Here is a 16,577-nt window from a genome sequence, read left to right as displayed (position 1 = left end):
TCAACTCGCTGTGATATATTTAACATCGAAAGACACTCAGAGTTCCGATGAGTTGAGTTGAGATGAGTTTTACGCCGCACTCAGCTATATGGCGGCGGTCTGTTAATAATCGAGGGGGTTGAGTGGCAGTACGTGACTCATAAAAAAACTCATACCTCTGGTTCCTCCCTGCTTGTTTACATAAGCCACTACAGTAGAATTGTCCCCATGACATTCTTGGCACACAGTTTTCAACTCCAGTGATCCAATGCTTTTACAATGGCTAGCATCTCCAAAACACTGATGTGTAGTACCCTCTCCTGAGGAGACCATGGGCCTGAACTGGCCACTGGTCCATGTGCACTCCCCATCCTATCCAGATGATGTATTCTGTCCCCTAGAGTAAAGTCCCAGATGGAAGTCAGAGACACCAGTAGACATCCATTTCCTGACTGACAATTGCCTTAACCTGATATCCTGCAATATTCTGGTTCACAACTTTTCCCAACAATAACGTGAAGGATAAATACGACAAGGTCATGCATTCAAAACTTTTAAAGAACTTTATCCTCAGGGACGGTGTTAAATCTGATTTGTCCAGATTAATGATTCGTCCCATGTGCAAAAACACATTAATCATTGTTCTCGTCTGCCTTAACAGCTTGTTTGTAATTGCGTTCATGACTAGGAAATCATCTAGATACCCATGGATGGACATATGTCTCTGATGAAGAAAAGATACAATGGGAGTCATCACTGTCATGGAGCAAGGGATGTTACAAACTGTAGGACTCTGAACTGATACCTGCAACCATTTACTGGGAATGTCAGGTATCTCTGTGATCGAGGATGTACAGGAACATGGAGATAAGAATCCTCGTGATCCAGGCTTACAAATTTTGTTTCTGGTTGAATTAGATTGTGCAAACTGCTCTAGGTGGTGGTTTCCGCAGAAAGATCTTGTAGAGAATTTTCAAATATATAATCATGCACATCTCTATTGTATCTTTCTTCGGAACAAGGAATACGGAAGAATACAAAGTGTCCTGTGGGGTATCTCTATTTTTGCTTGCTTTTCCAATAACTGATGTATAGCTTTCACTGCCACAACCAAATGATGATGTTGAACATGAAATCTGTGTCAGCTTTGGTGACAAGTTACTGGTGGTCGAACTTGCCAGGTTAGGATGAACCCCTAGCAAATCACCAATAAATCCATGTGTCCTTTGTAATTTGCTCCCAGTTTTTGCAATACTGTGCTAGATGACCCCCTACAGGAGAAAGAGCCACCGGCTGAACAAAATTGAAATCCAACTCCAAATCCAGGACAGATCCAAATCATGAGATGTAAAATGAGCATTTGGTATGGAGACAAAAGTTCTTTGCCCTTGAGGGACGAAAGGACCTAGCCCCTCTTGCTCTACCCCTAGAACCCAAAGCAGCTCTCTACTGAAATGGAGTAGACGTATGTGGCCTAGTATCCATAGCCCAGTGAAAGGCTGAACGTTGTAAAGGAGTACGACAATTCAAGGATTGTGAGAGTAAGCCCGAGTTGGACTGTGATCCTTCTCTCCTACTCCTATAGCCGGTCTATATCTGTTCTGGTTCAGAAACTAAGCATTGACTAAGATTCCTGGAACTAATATCATCCTCAGCTTCCACCGTTTGCTGACACTGACCATTGAAAATCTCCTCTGAATTCAAAGGCTGTTGGAACATCAACTCCTTAATAGACATTGGACTAGATTCCAAACTGAGGTCAGCTTATGAGTCCTCTCCATAAAAGTGAGTCTACCAAGTGAATAAGTCTGGTTCTGAGTAGCATCCAATACACCCTGATATAACATCCAGAAAGGAGTGAGTCAGTGCAACCTCGTGCACCGACATAGCCACTGAGATATCCTTTTTAACTCCCGTATAATCCTTGAACACCGGCGGCAGCAGTGCCCAGATGCCAGCCGCAAACCACTTTACGTGAGATAATATGTCAGTGGAGAAATAGGTACCCAAGTCAAATTCCTTGAAGTCTCTAGGAAAAGAAGGAATTCCATGGACTCTTTGACTCCTCGTGTCCAATAAGCTAAAGTCCTTATCCAATTGAGGATTAGTCATCCAGTAAATCGTGTGTCCATCCGTATCTGAGAAGTAGGAACTAGCGGAATAACTGGCAGGTTGTCCATGTCCAGCAGGCAATCGTCTCACATGGGAGCTGACCCCTGAAGGTTGGAAGCCAGGGACCATGTCCCTCCCATTCAAAGTCTTAGTGTCTCCCGCCATGGGGATTGGCTACCCGGCTTCAGGACAAGGGTGATGTTGGACAGAACTGAACAGAGCACCGTGCCACCCTACGTGGAATGACTCTTGACCTTGGGACCAAGCGTGCCCATTGTCGTGAGAGTCATTTGCATATGCCACATTTTGAGTTAAGGAGCCTGAGAAATCTATTTGCCTCTGTAAGATGGACTCAAAGTCATGTCGGGATTGCCGTATGGATGACTCATGAACTAGATAGGTGTGAGGCTGATTTTTTGCTTTTGAGGAATCTGAATTTGATTCTGATAGTTTCCTTCTCCTGACATGATTACGAGCTCTATCTATAATCATCCTTATCTTTGTTGATAAATCCAAACAAAGACCGGGCATCAATTGTTCAGTGGGCTCCTACAAAGCGAGGTGCACATTGACAATGTGGATGTAGGTCAGCCATAAATTTCTGACATTGTACTCACTTATTTTGTGACACAGTGAAGTTAATTTGAGCGGGAAAGTAAAAAAGGGGGGGAAACTTCCAAATGCCTAAAATAATAAAAAATATCACAATAACACTAAACTAGTGACAATGAGATGGTGCCATGACCCAATGCGATGTCTGCTGACCACACAAGATAACTTGATCAAATAATCTCTACCACTCTGACATGTTTGTGGATGACCATTCAGAAAAAATTATGAAGGGGTCTTGAGCGATCAGGGCTGAGAGGTCACAGCCATGGGAGATAACCATGTAGATATTTAGGGATACCACTAGGGATAGCTATGACTTAGATCAAAACTTTTAATCTCTTTCATTCTGTATATTTGTGTCACCCACAGGAAACTGGCAACCATAATCCAGAGGGAATGTTTACAGCATAATTAAATTGTTTGAAGCATTAACACACTTTGTAATGCATGTGTAACTTACAGGATTTCACAAGATGAACAGCAAGGCAACTTTTTATAGCAGAGAATTGGGTCTACTGTTATCATGAAATAATGTGAGCAAAAAATACATGTGAGTATGAAATTAATGCTTATAATGTCCCTTGCTTGTATTCATAAAGTGACACATTATCTGGATGTTGTGGAGTGTCACATTTTTAAATGTTAAAAAAGTGGAATTATCGTAATTTCGCTATAAACCTCTGATCTTTTAAATACACTTATTTCATTTATCTCCATTCTGTCATCACTGTGTTAAGATTTTGTAAAAAATTACACATTGTGTTGGAAAGTCAGAGGTACAATACACAATGATATACCTCTGAATGACTTTAATTAACCAATCACAATCCAGTATTTACTGAAGTCATGCTAAAATAACATGAAGCATTGTTTCAAACCTGTGCAGTCTCTATTGTTGACTAAACAATCTGGAATATTTTAAATTTCCAGTTTCTGCTTTCATGTTAGATCATATGTGAAGAAGATGAAGGATGTGATGATATAACTTCATACACAGCATCTATATCATCTCACACCATGTCAAGTTCTAGCTCTACAGTCTCTTTGTCATCATGGTAGTTTTACATATCCAATGTCCAACTCTCTGATCCTGATGTTTCCTGAAATACCAGAACAATTTCCACAATTTAACCACATCCTCATTATTGAACTAGGTACGCAATATTGAACATCAGTAGACAAGATGATTTACCATTGAAATCATACTTCCTATATTGTGTTATACGAAGAGGTGAATATGACCAAATATGTAATATTTTGGGGAAACTACTTGAACTAGCAATAGGTGGAGCACCACAGTTGCATTTCATGTATGAGACTTTAAGTCTTCCACTGATTCTGGTTGTTGTTTGTCTTTTGTCTTTGAGTATATAATTGAAAATATAAATAACTGTATGTGTGCGCCTTTGGTCCATCTCATTGCCATCTGCAGATATTACCACCCATAAAACAATGCAATGAGTCACAGTCAGGCCTCCCCTGGTTGCAATGCCACAAACATTAAGAGCAAAAACTATAACAAATTTTACCTCAACAAGTCAACCTATGGCAGTTACTTATAAACCAACAGGTCATGTGACTATTAAACCTTCTAGCTTCGATTATCAAAGGTAATCATGATCAGATAATTTGGGCAATTCAAACATGCATTATGCATGTAGGAGTGGAGAAGGATAAAAAGACTGTGATGTTTAACAGATTATAAATAGAATGCAGAAGAGAGGGCTCAGGTCATCTGGAACAGTCAGGTTGGTAAGACTCATCATCAGCTCTGGGCCCTCGTGCCCTCTACAACAGGCCTACCATACAAACGGTGCACAAATCATCAAAACTAAACTCATATCCACCAAAACAGAACAAAAATCACCAGAAACTGCCACAATATCCTCCAAAACCGAAACAAACCCCCTGTAACAGAAAACTAATTGTAGCGTCCAGCATTACATCGCCATGAACAAAATAAACCTGAACTTTCAGACTGTGTCCAACAATCTTGGCATGCTTAAAATAACTCTGACATTCCTTGCTTTCATCATGAGTTTTGACATGCATCACCAGGGGATCATGCTGCAAATAAATATGTGCAAACATACACAAAAAAAACCTTCTCCTACCCTCTGTCCGACCTCCGAAACTGATTAGTATACATAAACTATTAAGAGAGGAATGAGGGTGGTGGGCTCTGTTATCAGACATGGTCCTTCTGACCAGGCAGTCAAGACTCTGGACGTCTTGTTTGGTCCATTCAACCACTCCAAAGGAACAGGAAAGACCTGGTACAGGAAAAGTATTGATGGCTCTGACCTTGTTTCGAGCATTTAGCTCTAAATTCCAGATGTTTTTAAGCAAGTCTTATACTCAGCCCAAAGTTTGTCTTGAAACTGGCCATTGTGGAACTCGTTGCATTCCAAGATAAGTGTACACCTCAATAACTCCTCCCCCTTGTAATCTGACTGATCCATCATTAGTTACATGGATGTTTCAAATGAAGAGTATTACATTTGTCGAGTCTAATTGTCATACCAATATTACAAGAAAAGTACTCGACAAAGAGAACCTGTTCTTTCAGACTGGTAATTTCTTTGCTAAGGAGCTAAATATCATCCATGCAGATGAGTAAGCGATGTTGGGGATCTGTGCTGAGGAGGTCCGGGATGATAACCTTCCTCTTTATTGAGAAGAATGCTCAAAGGACTTAAAGACAAACAAAACAGGAAAGGAGTGAAAGAGTCTCCTTGGAATATTCCCCTTCTGACTGAATTATATTCCAAAGTCTGTCCCTGCCCTTGTAAGTACATCACAAGTTGAGTCGACCAGCAACCATTAAAGACTTGAGTAAATCAAGTAGTTGTTCAGGGAGGTCAAAATAGTCAAGAGGCTTTAGAATTGATTCATGGGGGCCAGAATCATATGCATTTTTGTTGTCAATCCAGCACATGCAGAGGTTGATATGTTTTAGCCACTTCCAAAATATTCTTTTGTACATGAAGTTGATCCTTGCACTCCAACATCCCTTTCTCACCCCCTTCTGCTCTCTGTAAATTATGTCACTGAAAGAGTAGTAAGATGACACGAGGTTTATTGAACACCCTGTGAATAATTTGTATTGTGTATTCAAACATGCGATAAGGCAGAAGTTTCGGGGACCAGTTAAGTCTCCATTCATGGGAAGGAGTACTGTGCAACCTTTGTAGAACCACGGACGAACATCACCGGTGTCCACAAGAGAATTGAAGCAGTGAAGAAATGGTGTTTGGACTCATGAAAACAGTTTCCAATACTAGTTTCGACTGCGATCAGGCCCTGGAGCTGTATTAGATTTGGAAATTTTGACAACGCTCTTCAGGCCATCAGGTGAGATCTAACAACTCAGATATTTTCTCATGCATTGCATGATCATTTAATGTTTTACAGATTACAATGAAAATGCAGCAGACAGGGGTTGGGTGATCCTTGCACCGTCAGACTGGTAAGGCTCTTCATCATCCGCCAAGGGCTCTTGCTCCCTCCACACACAGCCCAGACAGAAAATATAACTTTTCCCATGAAAACTGCCTAGTCGAACCCACCAAGAAATTTCTGGAAAGTATGTTGACTCCCTATTATTACTACATCCTGAAATATATCATTTACCTTTGGACCAGTCCTTTTGTGAAAAGATCACATTATTACAAATTATCAGTGACTCACCACACTGCAAATAGCTCCCATGCTATTATGAAAGAGATGAGAATGTAATGGACAAATCTGTGGATTCTGGAAGCAGAGTCAACAAGTTATCAAAAAATGAGGTTTGATTTTACTTCCGCAGTCAATAGATTTAAGTGACCTCTCAAACTTAAATGCTCTGGGTTGATAAATAATTTTTCTAAGACAAAGTCTCAAACTTAAATGCTCTGGTTGATAAATAATTTCTCTATGACGAAGTGTAATGACCTGTGTTGGTGTCAGTTTTACTTGCAAGTTCAGGAGACAGAGATAATTCCTGGCACAGAAAAAAACACAACACAAGCATGACATTATCATTAAGGTTCTGAAGAATAAATAAGGCATGAAGGTTTCTGCCTCCTGATCATACACCCCAAAGGTTCATCATCTTTGAAGGGATTTCATTTGTAAGCAGGCTGATGTGATGAGACCACACGGGGATGTATATTACTGTGTTAGTGGTGTCCACTTAAACATGGCTACATGTCAGTGTCTCCATGTAGTCATTGATAAGGTGACTAACGTTAGTACAGTTCAACTCATCACAACTCACAATCAACCACATACACCCACGGTGACTGAGTGATTGAGTTTAGTTTTATGCCACATGTACTCAGCAATATTCCAGCTATACGGTGGACTTAGGCCCAGAAGCGCAAGTGAGACTAGCATATGTTGTCAAGTCCATCTGCAAAAACATGACATAAAACATTCACAGTTATATTCAGGTGGAAGTAGAATATGTGAGAAAACTTTCCGAAACTACAAAAAAAGCTTAAATTCACTGCTGGGAAATAAGCTTCCTTTCTAGTATGCATTGTCCAAGACACAATAGTGTGATATCTTCACCTACAAAACACATGCTATGTCCAAAAAAACGTTAGTTGATACAATGAAATTGTTGGGGTATGAGAATTTTATGAACAAACAACAACAGTTCAGTTATTCACTGTTTCATGTGATAACATTGGAGACAAGGGTCCAAGGTCCATGATACTTGGATGCAGCAATACAATATCCCTTTTTAATGTAATTATGTAAGACAGTGCCTACAGATAAAGATAAGCAAACTAAGATGAGCAACAGAAGTCAGAAGTCTCTTCACAACACATGTCACATGACAATGATTCATGATGGCCATCAAAGGGCCAAGGGTTCACATCCAGCACAACTGCAATAGCACTGTGGACAGAGGTAAAGCAAGATCAATACTTCAAGCTTCATTATGTGCAGAATATTGCCAGGATCACATATATAAAACTGCTGTTACAATAAATTAAATGTTTACAAAAAGGTCAAAGTTGATTAGGTTCTGTGTCTTAATTACTTTTACTGCTAACTGTGTAAATCCCCCCACCCCTACCCCTCCAAATATGAAAGGATATAATCATCCCTTTTACCACGAAACTGTGTTAACTCCTCTCCAACCCCTGACAACTTCCCTTGTGAGGTTTTCAGGGTACATACCATAGCTCTAACAAATTCCCAGATTATAAACCAGATTTCTGACAACTTCCCTCATGAGGTTTTCAGGGTATATACCAGAGTTTTGACAAGGATTGCCATGACATTTTCAAGATAATATACCAGATTTCTGACAACTTCCCTCATGAAGTTTTCAGCGTACATACCACAGTTCTGATAACTTCCCTCATGAGGTTTTCAGGGTATATACCAGAGTTTTGACACCTGGTGCCATGATATTTTCACGGTATATACTAGGAAATAAATGGGCATTAACTATCTTGGTTATGAAAAATATCCATTGTATTGTACTTCTTGTCTCATCACTCAGGCACTGAATAGTTTGTAAGTATGCTGTTTCCTTTGAAGTTAAAATCAGTTTCTGAGTATCACCAAGGACCATATAGGTTCACTAATAGGTTCTGATATATGTACTTCACACTTTTGTGGAGGCAGACACTGAGTTTCTGTCAAGTGGATGGTCAAAAGGCCTTCTCTGCCCTGGTCACATGCTTGAAGGGAAACCAACACCAGATGCTGATTTGTGGAAAATGTAGGTACAGCTGATTGCTACTTTCCTAGATTATGCACACAGTAATCATATTTGCATATACAAGTATGCCTGGTAGATTAGAAAATAGACTTCAGAAGGTGAATCATGTCTACTGATATTTCACCTCTGATTTCACTTTTTTTTTCACCAAGTTTGTTATAACCTGTTCATTCTGTCAACATTTCCACTGTACAGGTTCTCATAGAAAGTTTCTTGCTTTATGTATAGGATAAAGCATGATCCATGGGCTTTATTAAGAAGTGAGGCTGTTTTCCCAAGGGAACTGCCAGTGGGCCAAAGGCCCGAGTCATGCTTTATCCAAGTGACCAAAGAAAAGCGTCAAATATAATTTCAATATTTGGCACTCACTGATGAAAATCAACTGTGATTAGACTGGCAGAATATGCCTTGCTTTGCACATGCAATGCACATGCTCTGCACGCACTACCCATGCCGGGACTGCATGGGTGCTTCCCAGACTAAATGTATTGTGAGGAACAAAAGGTTCATTAAGAGAAACAATCTCATTCTTCACAGCGATCCTTCATAGTCTAGTGGATAAAACCACCAAGCTAGTAAGCAAAGGGTTGCGGGTTCGAAACCAGGTTTTTGCACCATAGGCACAGGGACGATGGTGAAGTAATATCATGGGGCAGATCGACGATATTGAATTAATATCCCCAGGCAGAGGGACAATATTGGAGCAATATCCCAGAGCAGGGAACAATATTAAAGTAATGCCCCCTCATCAATGGGCATTGGGATACGACAAGACATATTGCCTCGCGAGAACAATAGAGTGACGTCACTGGAGGTTGAAGCTACATAGACACTTATCAACAGGAACTATGTAAGTTTTGGCTGTACCTCTTTACTGATAGACTGCTTCTCATTATTTGATTCTCAGGAGTCGCTATGTGTAATGCAACTAGAATAATGCTGAACAAATTTATAGTCCATCATAAGTAATTTATATTCTGCTATGAAACAACTGAACCATATTTCAGAGCTTTCAAAGTTGGAGTTTTTTACCCATTAAAGATTAAATCAAATTAGATTCAGCACCTGTAAAAACATGGCTAGGAACATATTGACTGAGTGTGCGTACCATCAATGGTGATATTTGAAAGTTGACATTAGGTACTTACACATTAATGGACAAACAAACAACAAGGCAGCTGTACCATGAGATTAGCACACTTACTGTCAGCCTGGTGACAAAAATCAATCACTCTACCACAAAGTCTTGGCTCCTGGAACATGCACTACACCAGGAATAGAGAGCCCCAGGGTATTGAAGGCCCTAGTACACAAGGCTATGTGCTATTTCTACTGCCTGACTCACGTTACCCTGAGCAGCTCATGACCAGTGACATCAAGGCAAAGTCTTCCTGACTATGATCATAGGAACCACACCCATTAAACTCCAGTCACAGAGCTCTAAAGCTCACCTGAAAATCTGGATATACTTGCCACATCAAAAATTGTTTCCAAATGAAGACGACACAAAAGACAGATGATATCACCCCAAAATACCTATCACATCATTACTTGTCACAATGTCAACTAACAGACTGTTACATAGAAACTTATGAAAACATAGCACAGTAGACAATGAGTATGCTTTAAAGAATGGGATTACAGCTGGGGATTACAGTGGCGTGTATTTGGCACCACAAGTGAGCTGCCCGTTGCTGTTTACATTACCAGCCTTAGTCGATTGATTGGATTACTTGTCTTTGACAGCTTAGGTATTTAATCCATGAAAATGATGTGTGAAAGTGTTATCTGTCATTAACTGTTAAAACAAAAATATGAAAACAAAGTATTGTTAATGAATAGCAAATTACAAAATGATAATTTGGATATGATGCGTTATTGGAATGAATGGCAAGTTGAAATAAGGTTGATATTATCAACTGTTTAAAATCAGATCAGAATACTCAGGAGGACAGTTTAAGCATAAAATTGATGCTCATTTATCATAATCTTACCTGCATATTCCACATGTAAATCTTGACAGGAAATCAGCACAGAAACCATTCCTACACATCACTGATGTTGATGTACAAATGGAGGGAGGCAAAAGGCAGATGAAACTCAAACACATGGCAGTGAGTCTCTGATTCTGTCCGCCTCCAATGAAGACAAAGCTGGCCTACTCCTGCTGTCTACAGTCCTGGAAACAAACACCTCCTCCACACAAACCCAGGTCCTCCCTCTGGGACTATGCCAACCAGTCACCAATCTTGGGGCTTTTCCGGCATGTGACAAACAGCAGCATACTGTCCACATCAACAACATAAAACAATCACCGAAAGAGGCAGGAAGTGATGAAATTAAAGACCACCTCCAATGCTGGTGATAACAGATACTCTGATTAACTTCAATTCAGTTAATATCAATATTACATTTGGGACATTTGACACCATAGTTTAACTTGCTGCTGACAAGATCAAACACCTACATCCCGAATCCTTCCTCATCCTAAAACCAGGCAAAGTTGTAATCTGTGTCCACAGTCAGCCAGCCTACTTGACAACCCTTGTCATACTGTCCATGCTAATCAGTTTTGTTGTGAAGACTGTTATCGCCATAGATGAATCAGCTCTCATTAGCAGCACATTCAGTGTGACAGACGCTGCAGCAGCAGCAGAGCTTCCACTGGTTGTCCAAATTCCAGCAACAAGCTCAAGGCAGATGTATGTCACAAGAACATGCTACTTGTATCAGATACAAACCTTACCACTACACGCAGCTGCCCAGCCATTGGCAAATACTTCTCAGTGTAATCCCACCTGATGGTTATTAACATATTTTCAAAAATACAATATGATCTTGTTAACTTATCATGTCAGAATGTGAAATGAGCTCGGTTTTTTTAATGCTGACAATACCTCTTATTGGAAATCTCATAAGTTTTATTATCTTTGTGCTTTGTTTGTCTCAACAATGCCTGTCAATACTGCTGTACATTAGGTCAAATCTTTCAGAAAACACCCCTGATCAATAACAGCCTGAAATTCTGATGATAGTACATAGCAGGTGGAAGGCTGCTCACTGTGTTATTGGTTGAAATAAAGCACTAAAGCACTAACATAGACAGAGATTGTGTTGGCTGTGTGAGTAATCAAACTGCACCTCACAATGAGCAATCATCATTCACAAACACCAGTTCCCCTACTTCACCAACATCCCCCTCAACCATAACTGTTGTCTGTATCAATTACCAAGTGATGGATTTCTGTCACTGTAAGTTAGCCCAGTGTTCAACTGATGATCACTCCTCAGTGATCACGGACATTAATTTCATGTGTGCTTCATCCAATCACAGTTGGAAATCTGGTCACGATCGAATTGCAGGATACTTCATCAAGAGCTGAGCTGCCAACACTTCACCATTACCATCATGAGAGTAAATGTTTCAATACAAAAGAAAAATGTGTTGTGATCACCTTCAATGTATATGTGTTCGGAATAAAACAAATGTTTTTACATTAGAGAGTGCATTGAAATCTTTTCGTATGCAAAACATCCTAACTGCATTTTCACACGAATTTCTTTACGACATGAAAATCTCATCCAGATGATGCCTTAGATTATGGTGACTATTGGTTATCTTGTAATACTACTTCTATCCGATTCATGGTAAAGTTCGGTAAAGAAAACAGAGGAAACTTCATTTGAACTCAGAAATACAGGGAAGTGGTCAAGATTAAATGTTTGCTTCAATATTTTTTGTCAAGATCATCAGTTTAATATTGATGTTCACAAAGATGTTCACTAAGTTGAAAAAAAGCAAAGATTATACAATCTGACTTATTGTTGACTTGCACAATAACACTGAAGTAAGTTATATATCAACAGCATGTACCTTTCAGTTGTAAGTTGTGGAATCACTGAAAAAGTCACTGTACATAATTCTACAAAAACTACTACCATTATTGCATACAAGACATATATCCTGCTTTTTGGTTGTTCTCACACTATTAAATCTGATATTTTACAGCCATCTTTCACCTTGAGATATCAACCCTAGTGACACGGGCCACTGTGCCACACTCTAAAAATATCCTGTATCCTGTATTCCTCTCTAACCCCTGTCATCAAACATGCAGTTGAATCAGAGAGCCTTGTGAAGTACACCTGATGTGAAGCGGTGGCAGTCTCAGAATTACACACATTGATAATTATCCTTTCATGATTCTTTTGAATACCTTATCTCTATTACTACAGCGTATACCACAAGGAAAAGGGGAGATTTGGTATGAGGCAACACCAGACAGATGAGGGCAACACATATACTATCTCATAAAAGGAAATGCACAGGCAATTTGAATTTTTAAAAATCTATTAATTACCTAATGTGTTCAAACAGTCAGCTAAATATGCAACACAAGTGTTGATAACATGATTTTACAGAAATGCACAAGTCAAAAATCAATTTTACCTGACAATGTTGATTTAGATGAGATGTCTTATAAGGATTAGAATGGCATCGCCACAACACAACAGAAATCACCCTCAAATTGAAACTGTGCAGCAAAGAGCATTCACTGTCTGGCATTAAAAATCCATACTACTTCCAGAAATTGGCATTTGAAGGATTTCAAGGTCAAATCACTACGCCAAGTCTTGACTCTGCGACATGGAACATCTTCATGGAAAGAATGCATGCAGGAGATTACCAATCTTCTGTTGCCAGGCATCTGAATCTGAGCAAGATATCATGGCTTGCAGCTTGTTGTAACCAAACAGGTATGAGAAATGACCGTCCCATTGCAGGCAGACCTCGAGTTACCACTGCAGCCCAAGGTTGGAACATCCGGGTGCTACAGTTGCATGATCCTCATGTCACAGGTGAAAGCACAGCAGCCAGTTTCCCTGGACTTCAGGGAATATCCGGTTGAAATGTACAGGTTGAAAGAGATTGGCCTAAGAGCCAGGAAACTGATGTTGGGTCCTGTAACATGGTTACCATCGTCCCCAAAATCTCTGTTATATAAAAGTATCCATTTGGTCGTATAGACATTACCTTTTTCTAAACTGGTGTAAAATTCAAGTCTACTTGTGAACAAGTTATACATGTTAGGAAACACATTATTGCAACAGATTTCTCATCTATGCGTTTCTGTTTTTGATAGTATATATGCAAATGGTCAAGTGGATATCAATAACTGCCATTTCATAAGGACACCCTCGATACTGGCATTTCTGTGACATCAGGTTCTGGTGATGTGACCTCCAGCTCTCAGACACTGACAAGACTTTCACATCTTTGACGTGCAGAGTCCAGACTCAGGTGACAATCCTGTAGAAACGTTGATCACTTCTGAATCTCCTACTCCTCACTGTCAGTTTCATGCAACTTTTCAAGTGAGTTACGAATACTCATTTGGCATGTGGGCAAAAGTAACATATGTTTTATTTGGAATTATACTGTCTTGGTAAAGTTCACATTCTAGTGCTTTCGTTGGGCTGAATCTGATCTGGAATGTAGTTTTATCCATCCTGCAACACTAAGCCTAATTAATGTCTGATAACATTCTTGCATTGTATGAAGATGCTAAGTCTCAAGCAGACAGAGAGTATTTCAGTGCCTTCACATTTACAGCAACAAAACTAAATTCTTATTCAAAAGAAACCAGATTTGTCTCTCAAAGCAAGGGTACCTGTGGTTCTCCTAAGACTGTGGTTGCACTAGAACAAGGGTTTCAATTTTCTTTTTAAAAGCCACTTGCCACAGGGCTGCCACAGGGCAAGTGACTTTAAGAAGGTAACTTATCCTGACTAATTTTGCACTTACCCTGATTTTTAGGGTATAATCATGATGATGTAATTATGAAAGAACAAATCAACATGCTATTTGATGTTAATGTTTACTCGGCTATTTGTTGAGATGTGATAAATAGCAAAGAAAAATAATTATCATTGTGACAGTTAAAAGCTACATTTTCAGCAGATTTGAAATGAAGTCCAAGTCTATTTGCAGTTTGAAACCATAAGCAGAAACGACCTAGTAGACCAAGGACAAGTAAGATACCGTTATTTGATTGCCCAAAATGAAAACTGACTTGTCTGGGCATCAGGTGATGGGATTTGTGAACCCCTGACTAGAACACATCTTTTATATAAGACTACACTTTCATAGTAAAGATTCCAGTGCATTCTTAGACTGAGTGACAGCCAGCACTCCTACCAACACTATCAGAATGAGGCAGCATATCGCCAGCACACAAGTCTGTGATTCAATCCACTCAGTGGCTTCAGCAAAATCAGAAGTCAGACAACTGGTAGTCAAGATCCTGTACTTTCTGTACACCTTCTTTGGCATTCATATTTCAGATATTGTTATTCTCTTCATGAAAACATGATTTTAAGTAGTCTCTTGTGACTCCAGCTCTTTGGTGACTAGTTGCCAACAAAAACTTGCAAGCCATTTGGAAGTACATGGTAGCATAACACACACATGCTCTCTACTGTACATGTTATGTTTACTACCAGTAGGTGTCAGCACACTCATACATCGCCAAGAGTTGCCGCCTGCACCTCACTTCTAATCAGTGAATATGTGTTGGTGTCAGAATGTTTTGAAAATATTACACATTCATTTCTAACCTATTCTTGAACATAATGGTTGAGAATTATGTATGATAATACATCACATTTCACCAGTGTGCCATTTACATCCAGCACTGAGTTGTTGATGACATTAACTAGAGAGTGGCTATTGTAGTGTCACATCTAACTACAGCCGTAGGGATTATTGTTTCACTACACTGTAGAGGGTGGATGCCCACTCACCTGGTTATTAATGAATGGCTTTAAATATCGCTGGCATCAATTTCACACTTCTGTATTCTAATGCTACTCATAACACCAGCATTTGATTTATATATATTATCAATGATATGATGAAAAACATTATGTGTCTCCAGCTCTGAAATGCCTTGTACTATCATAACAGATGTGAAACAAGAATATTTGGACAATCACAATTTGTACCTTACAGCCAAAAGTAGAGTTGTAATTTGGTATATCATATGAGGGAAGGCATACAGGCAAATGGCATATGTGGTATATCATCCTAGGGAAGGCATACAGAGAAATGGTATATATGTGGCATATCATCCCAGAGAAGGCATACAAACAAATGGTATATATCCCAGGGAAGGTATACAGGCAAAAGGGATATGTGATATATCATCCTTGGGAAGGCATCTAGGCAAATGGTATATGTGATATATCATTCCAGGGAAGGCATACTAGTATTTTTTTTTTTTTTTACATACATTATCTCAAAAAGAACATACACAATTCATATGTGGTATACGATCTATAAAGGCATTTAGACAAATATTACATGTTGATTATTATCTCACAAAAAGGCATAAGGGTTATTCATGGCATATTTTTTCAGAAAAGGCAAAAAGGCAAATGTTAAATCTGGTAGACTATCTCAAAAAGGCAAATGTTAAATCTGGTAGACTATCTCAAAAAGGGCATATGCAAAAATTGTTGCAAGTGGAAAACTGACTCATGGAGATAACAGATGAAGGAATATATCTACAAGTCCATTTTAACTTACAGCATGATCCCAGGACAGGTAAACAGCTAGTCTGCTTGAGTTTTCTAACAAGACCCGGACCGCTTGTGATAAAGTCATGGACATTCTCTTGTTTAATGACAAGTTCTGTTTCTAAGGCAGCACACAAATGATGTTCACACTGAATCATCACACTCAAACAACACTGGTAACTAAAAGGAGATCATATCATTCTGTCATATGCACATTCTCCCATGTATTCCTGTGGGCCTTTGAATCTCGCCTGTATCAGATAACATGGAACAAGAATGCATATAGATGTGTATAGACATTGTGCATAAAAATCCCCTTGCTTTAAGCCTTGGGTAAACAATATGTCAACTAAAGGGTAAGTATCAGCTAGACATATAGTGCATGTTCACTATCAGCAAGATACATGGAACATGGGAAATATGAAAGATGGTGTGGATGTACATTGTGCATGTAACACAAGATCTATATGGGAAGTATGGTAAACAAGAGTCATCAGAAGATGACATATCCCCCCCAGCCCCAACATATTTGAAAGGACAAATTATCTGACAGTTACTTATTGTGTTTTTA

At 39.3% G+C, this 16,577-nt stretch overlaps 1 protein-coding gene across 4 annotated transcripts in view; it reads right to left on the bottom strand.

The window, feature by feature from the left end:
- The window catches only part of LOC137296615 (calcium/calmodulin-dependent protein kinase kinase 1-like), a 123,596-nt gene that overhangs the window by 39,937 nt on the left and 67,082 nt on the right, over positions 1 to 16,577 (bottom strand). The window contains exon 1 of one of the 4 annotated variants that reach the window (XM_067828458.1): positions 10,423 to 10,504. The exons of the other annotated variants lie outside the window; for them this stretch is intronic. Within the exon in view, the coding sequence (XP_067684559.1) occupies positions 10,423 to 10,481 (59 nt within the window). The 5' untranslated portion in view covers positions 10,482 to 10,504. Of the gene's footprint in view, positions 1 to 10,422; positions 10,505 to 16,577 lie in introns of those variants that run through there. 4 annotated transcript variants of the gene reach the window in all.

This window comes from Haliotis asinina, chromosome 1 (genome assembly GCF_037392515.1).
Source record: "Haliotis asinina isolate JCU_RB_2024 chromosome 1, JCU_Hal_asi_v2, whole genome shotgun sequence".
Classification (NCBI taxonomy): Eukaryota; Metazoa; Mollusca; class Gastropoda; order Lepetellida; family Haliotidae; genus Haliotis; species Haliotis asinina.
This window is presented reverse-complemented; position numbering and strand designations above follow the sequence as displayed.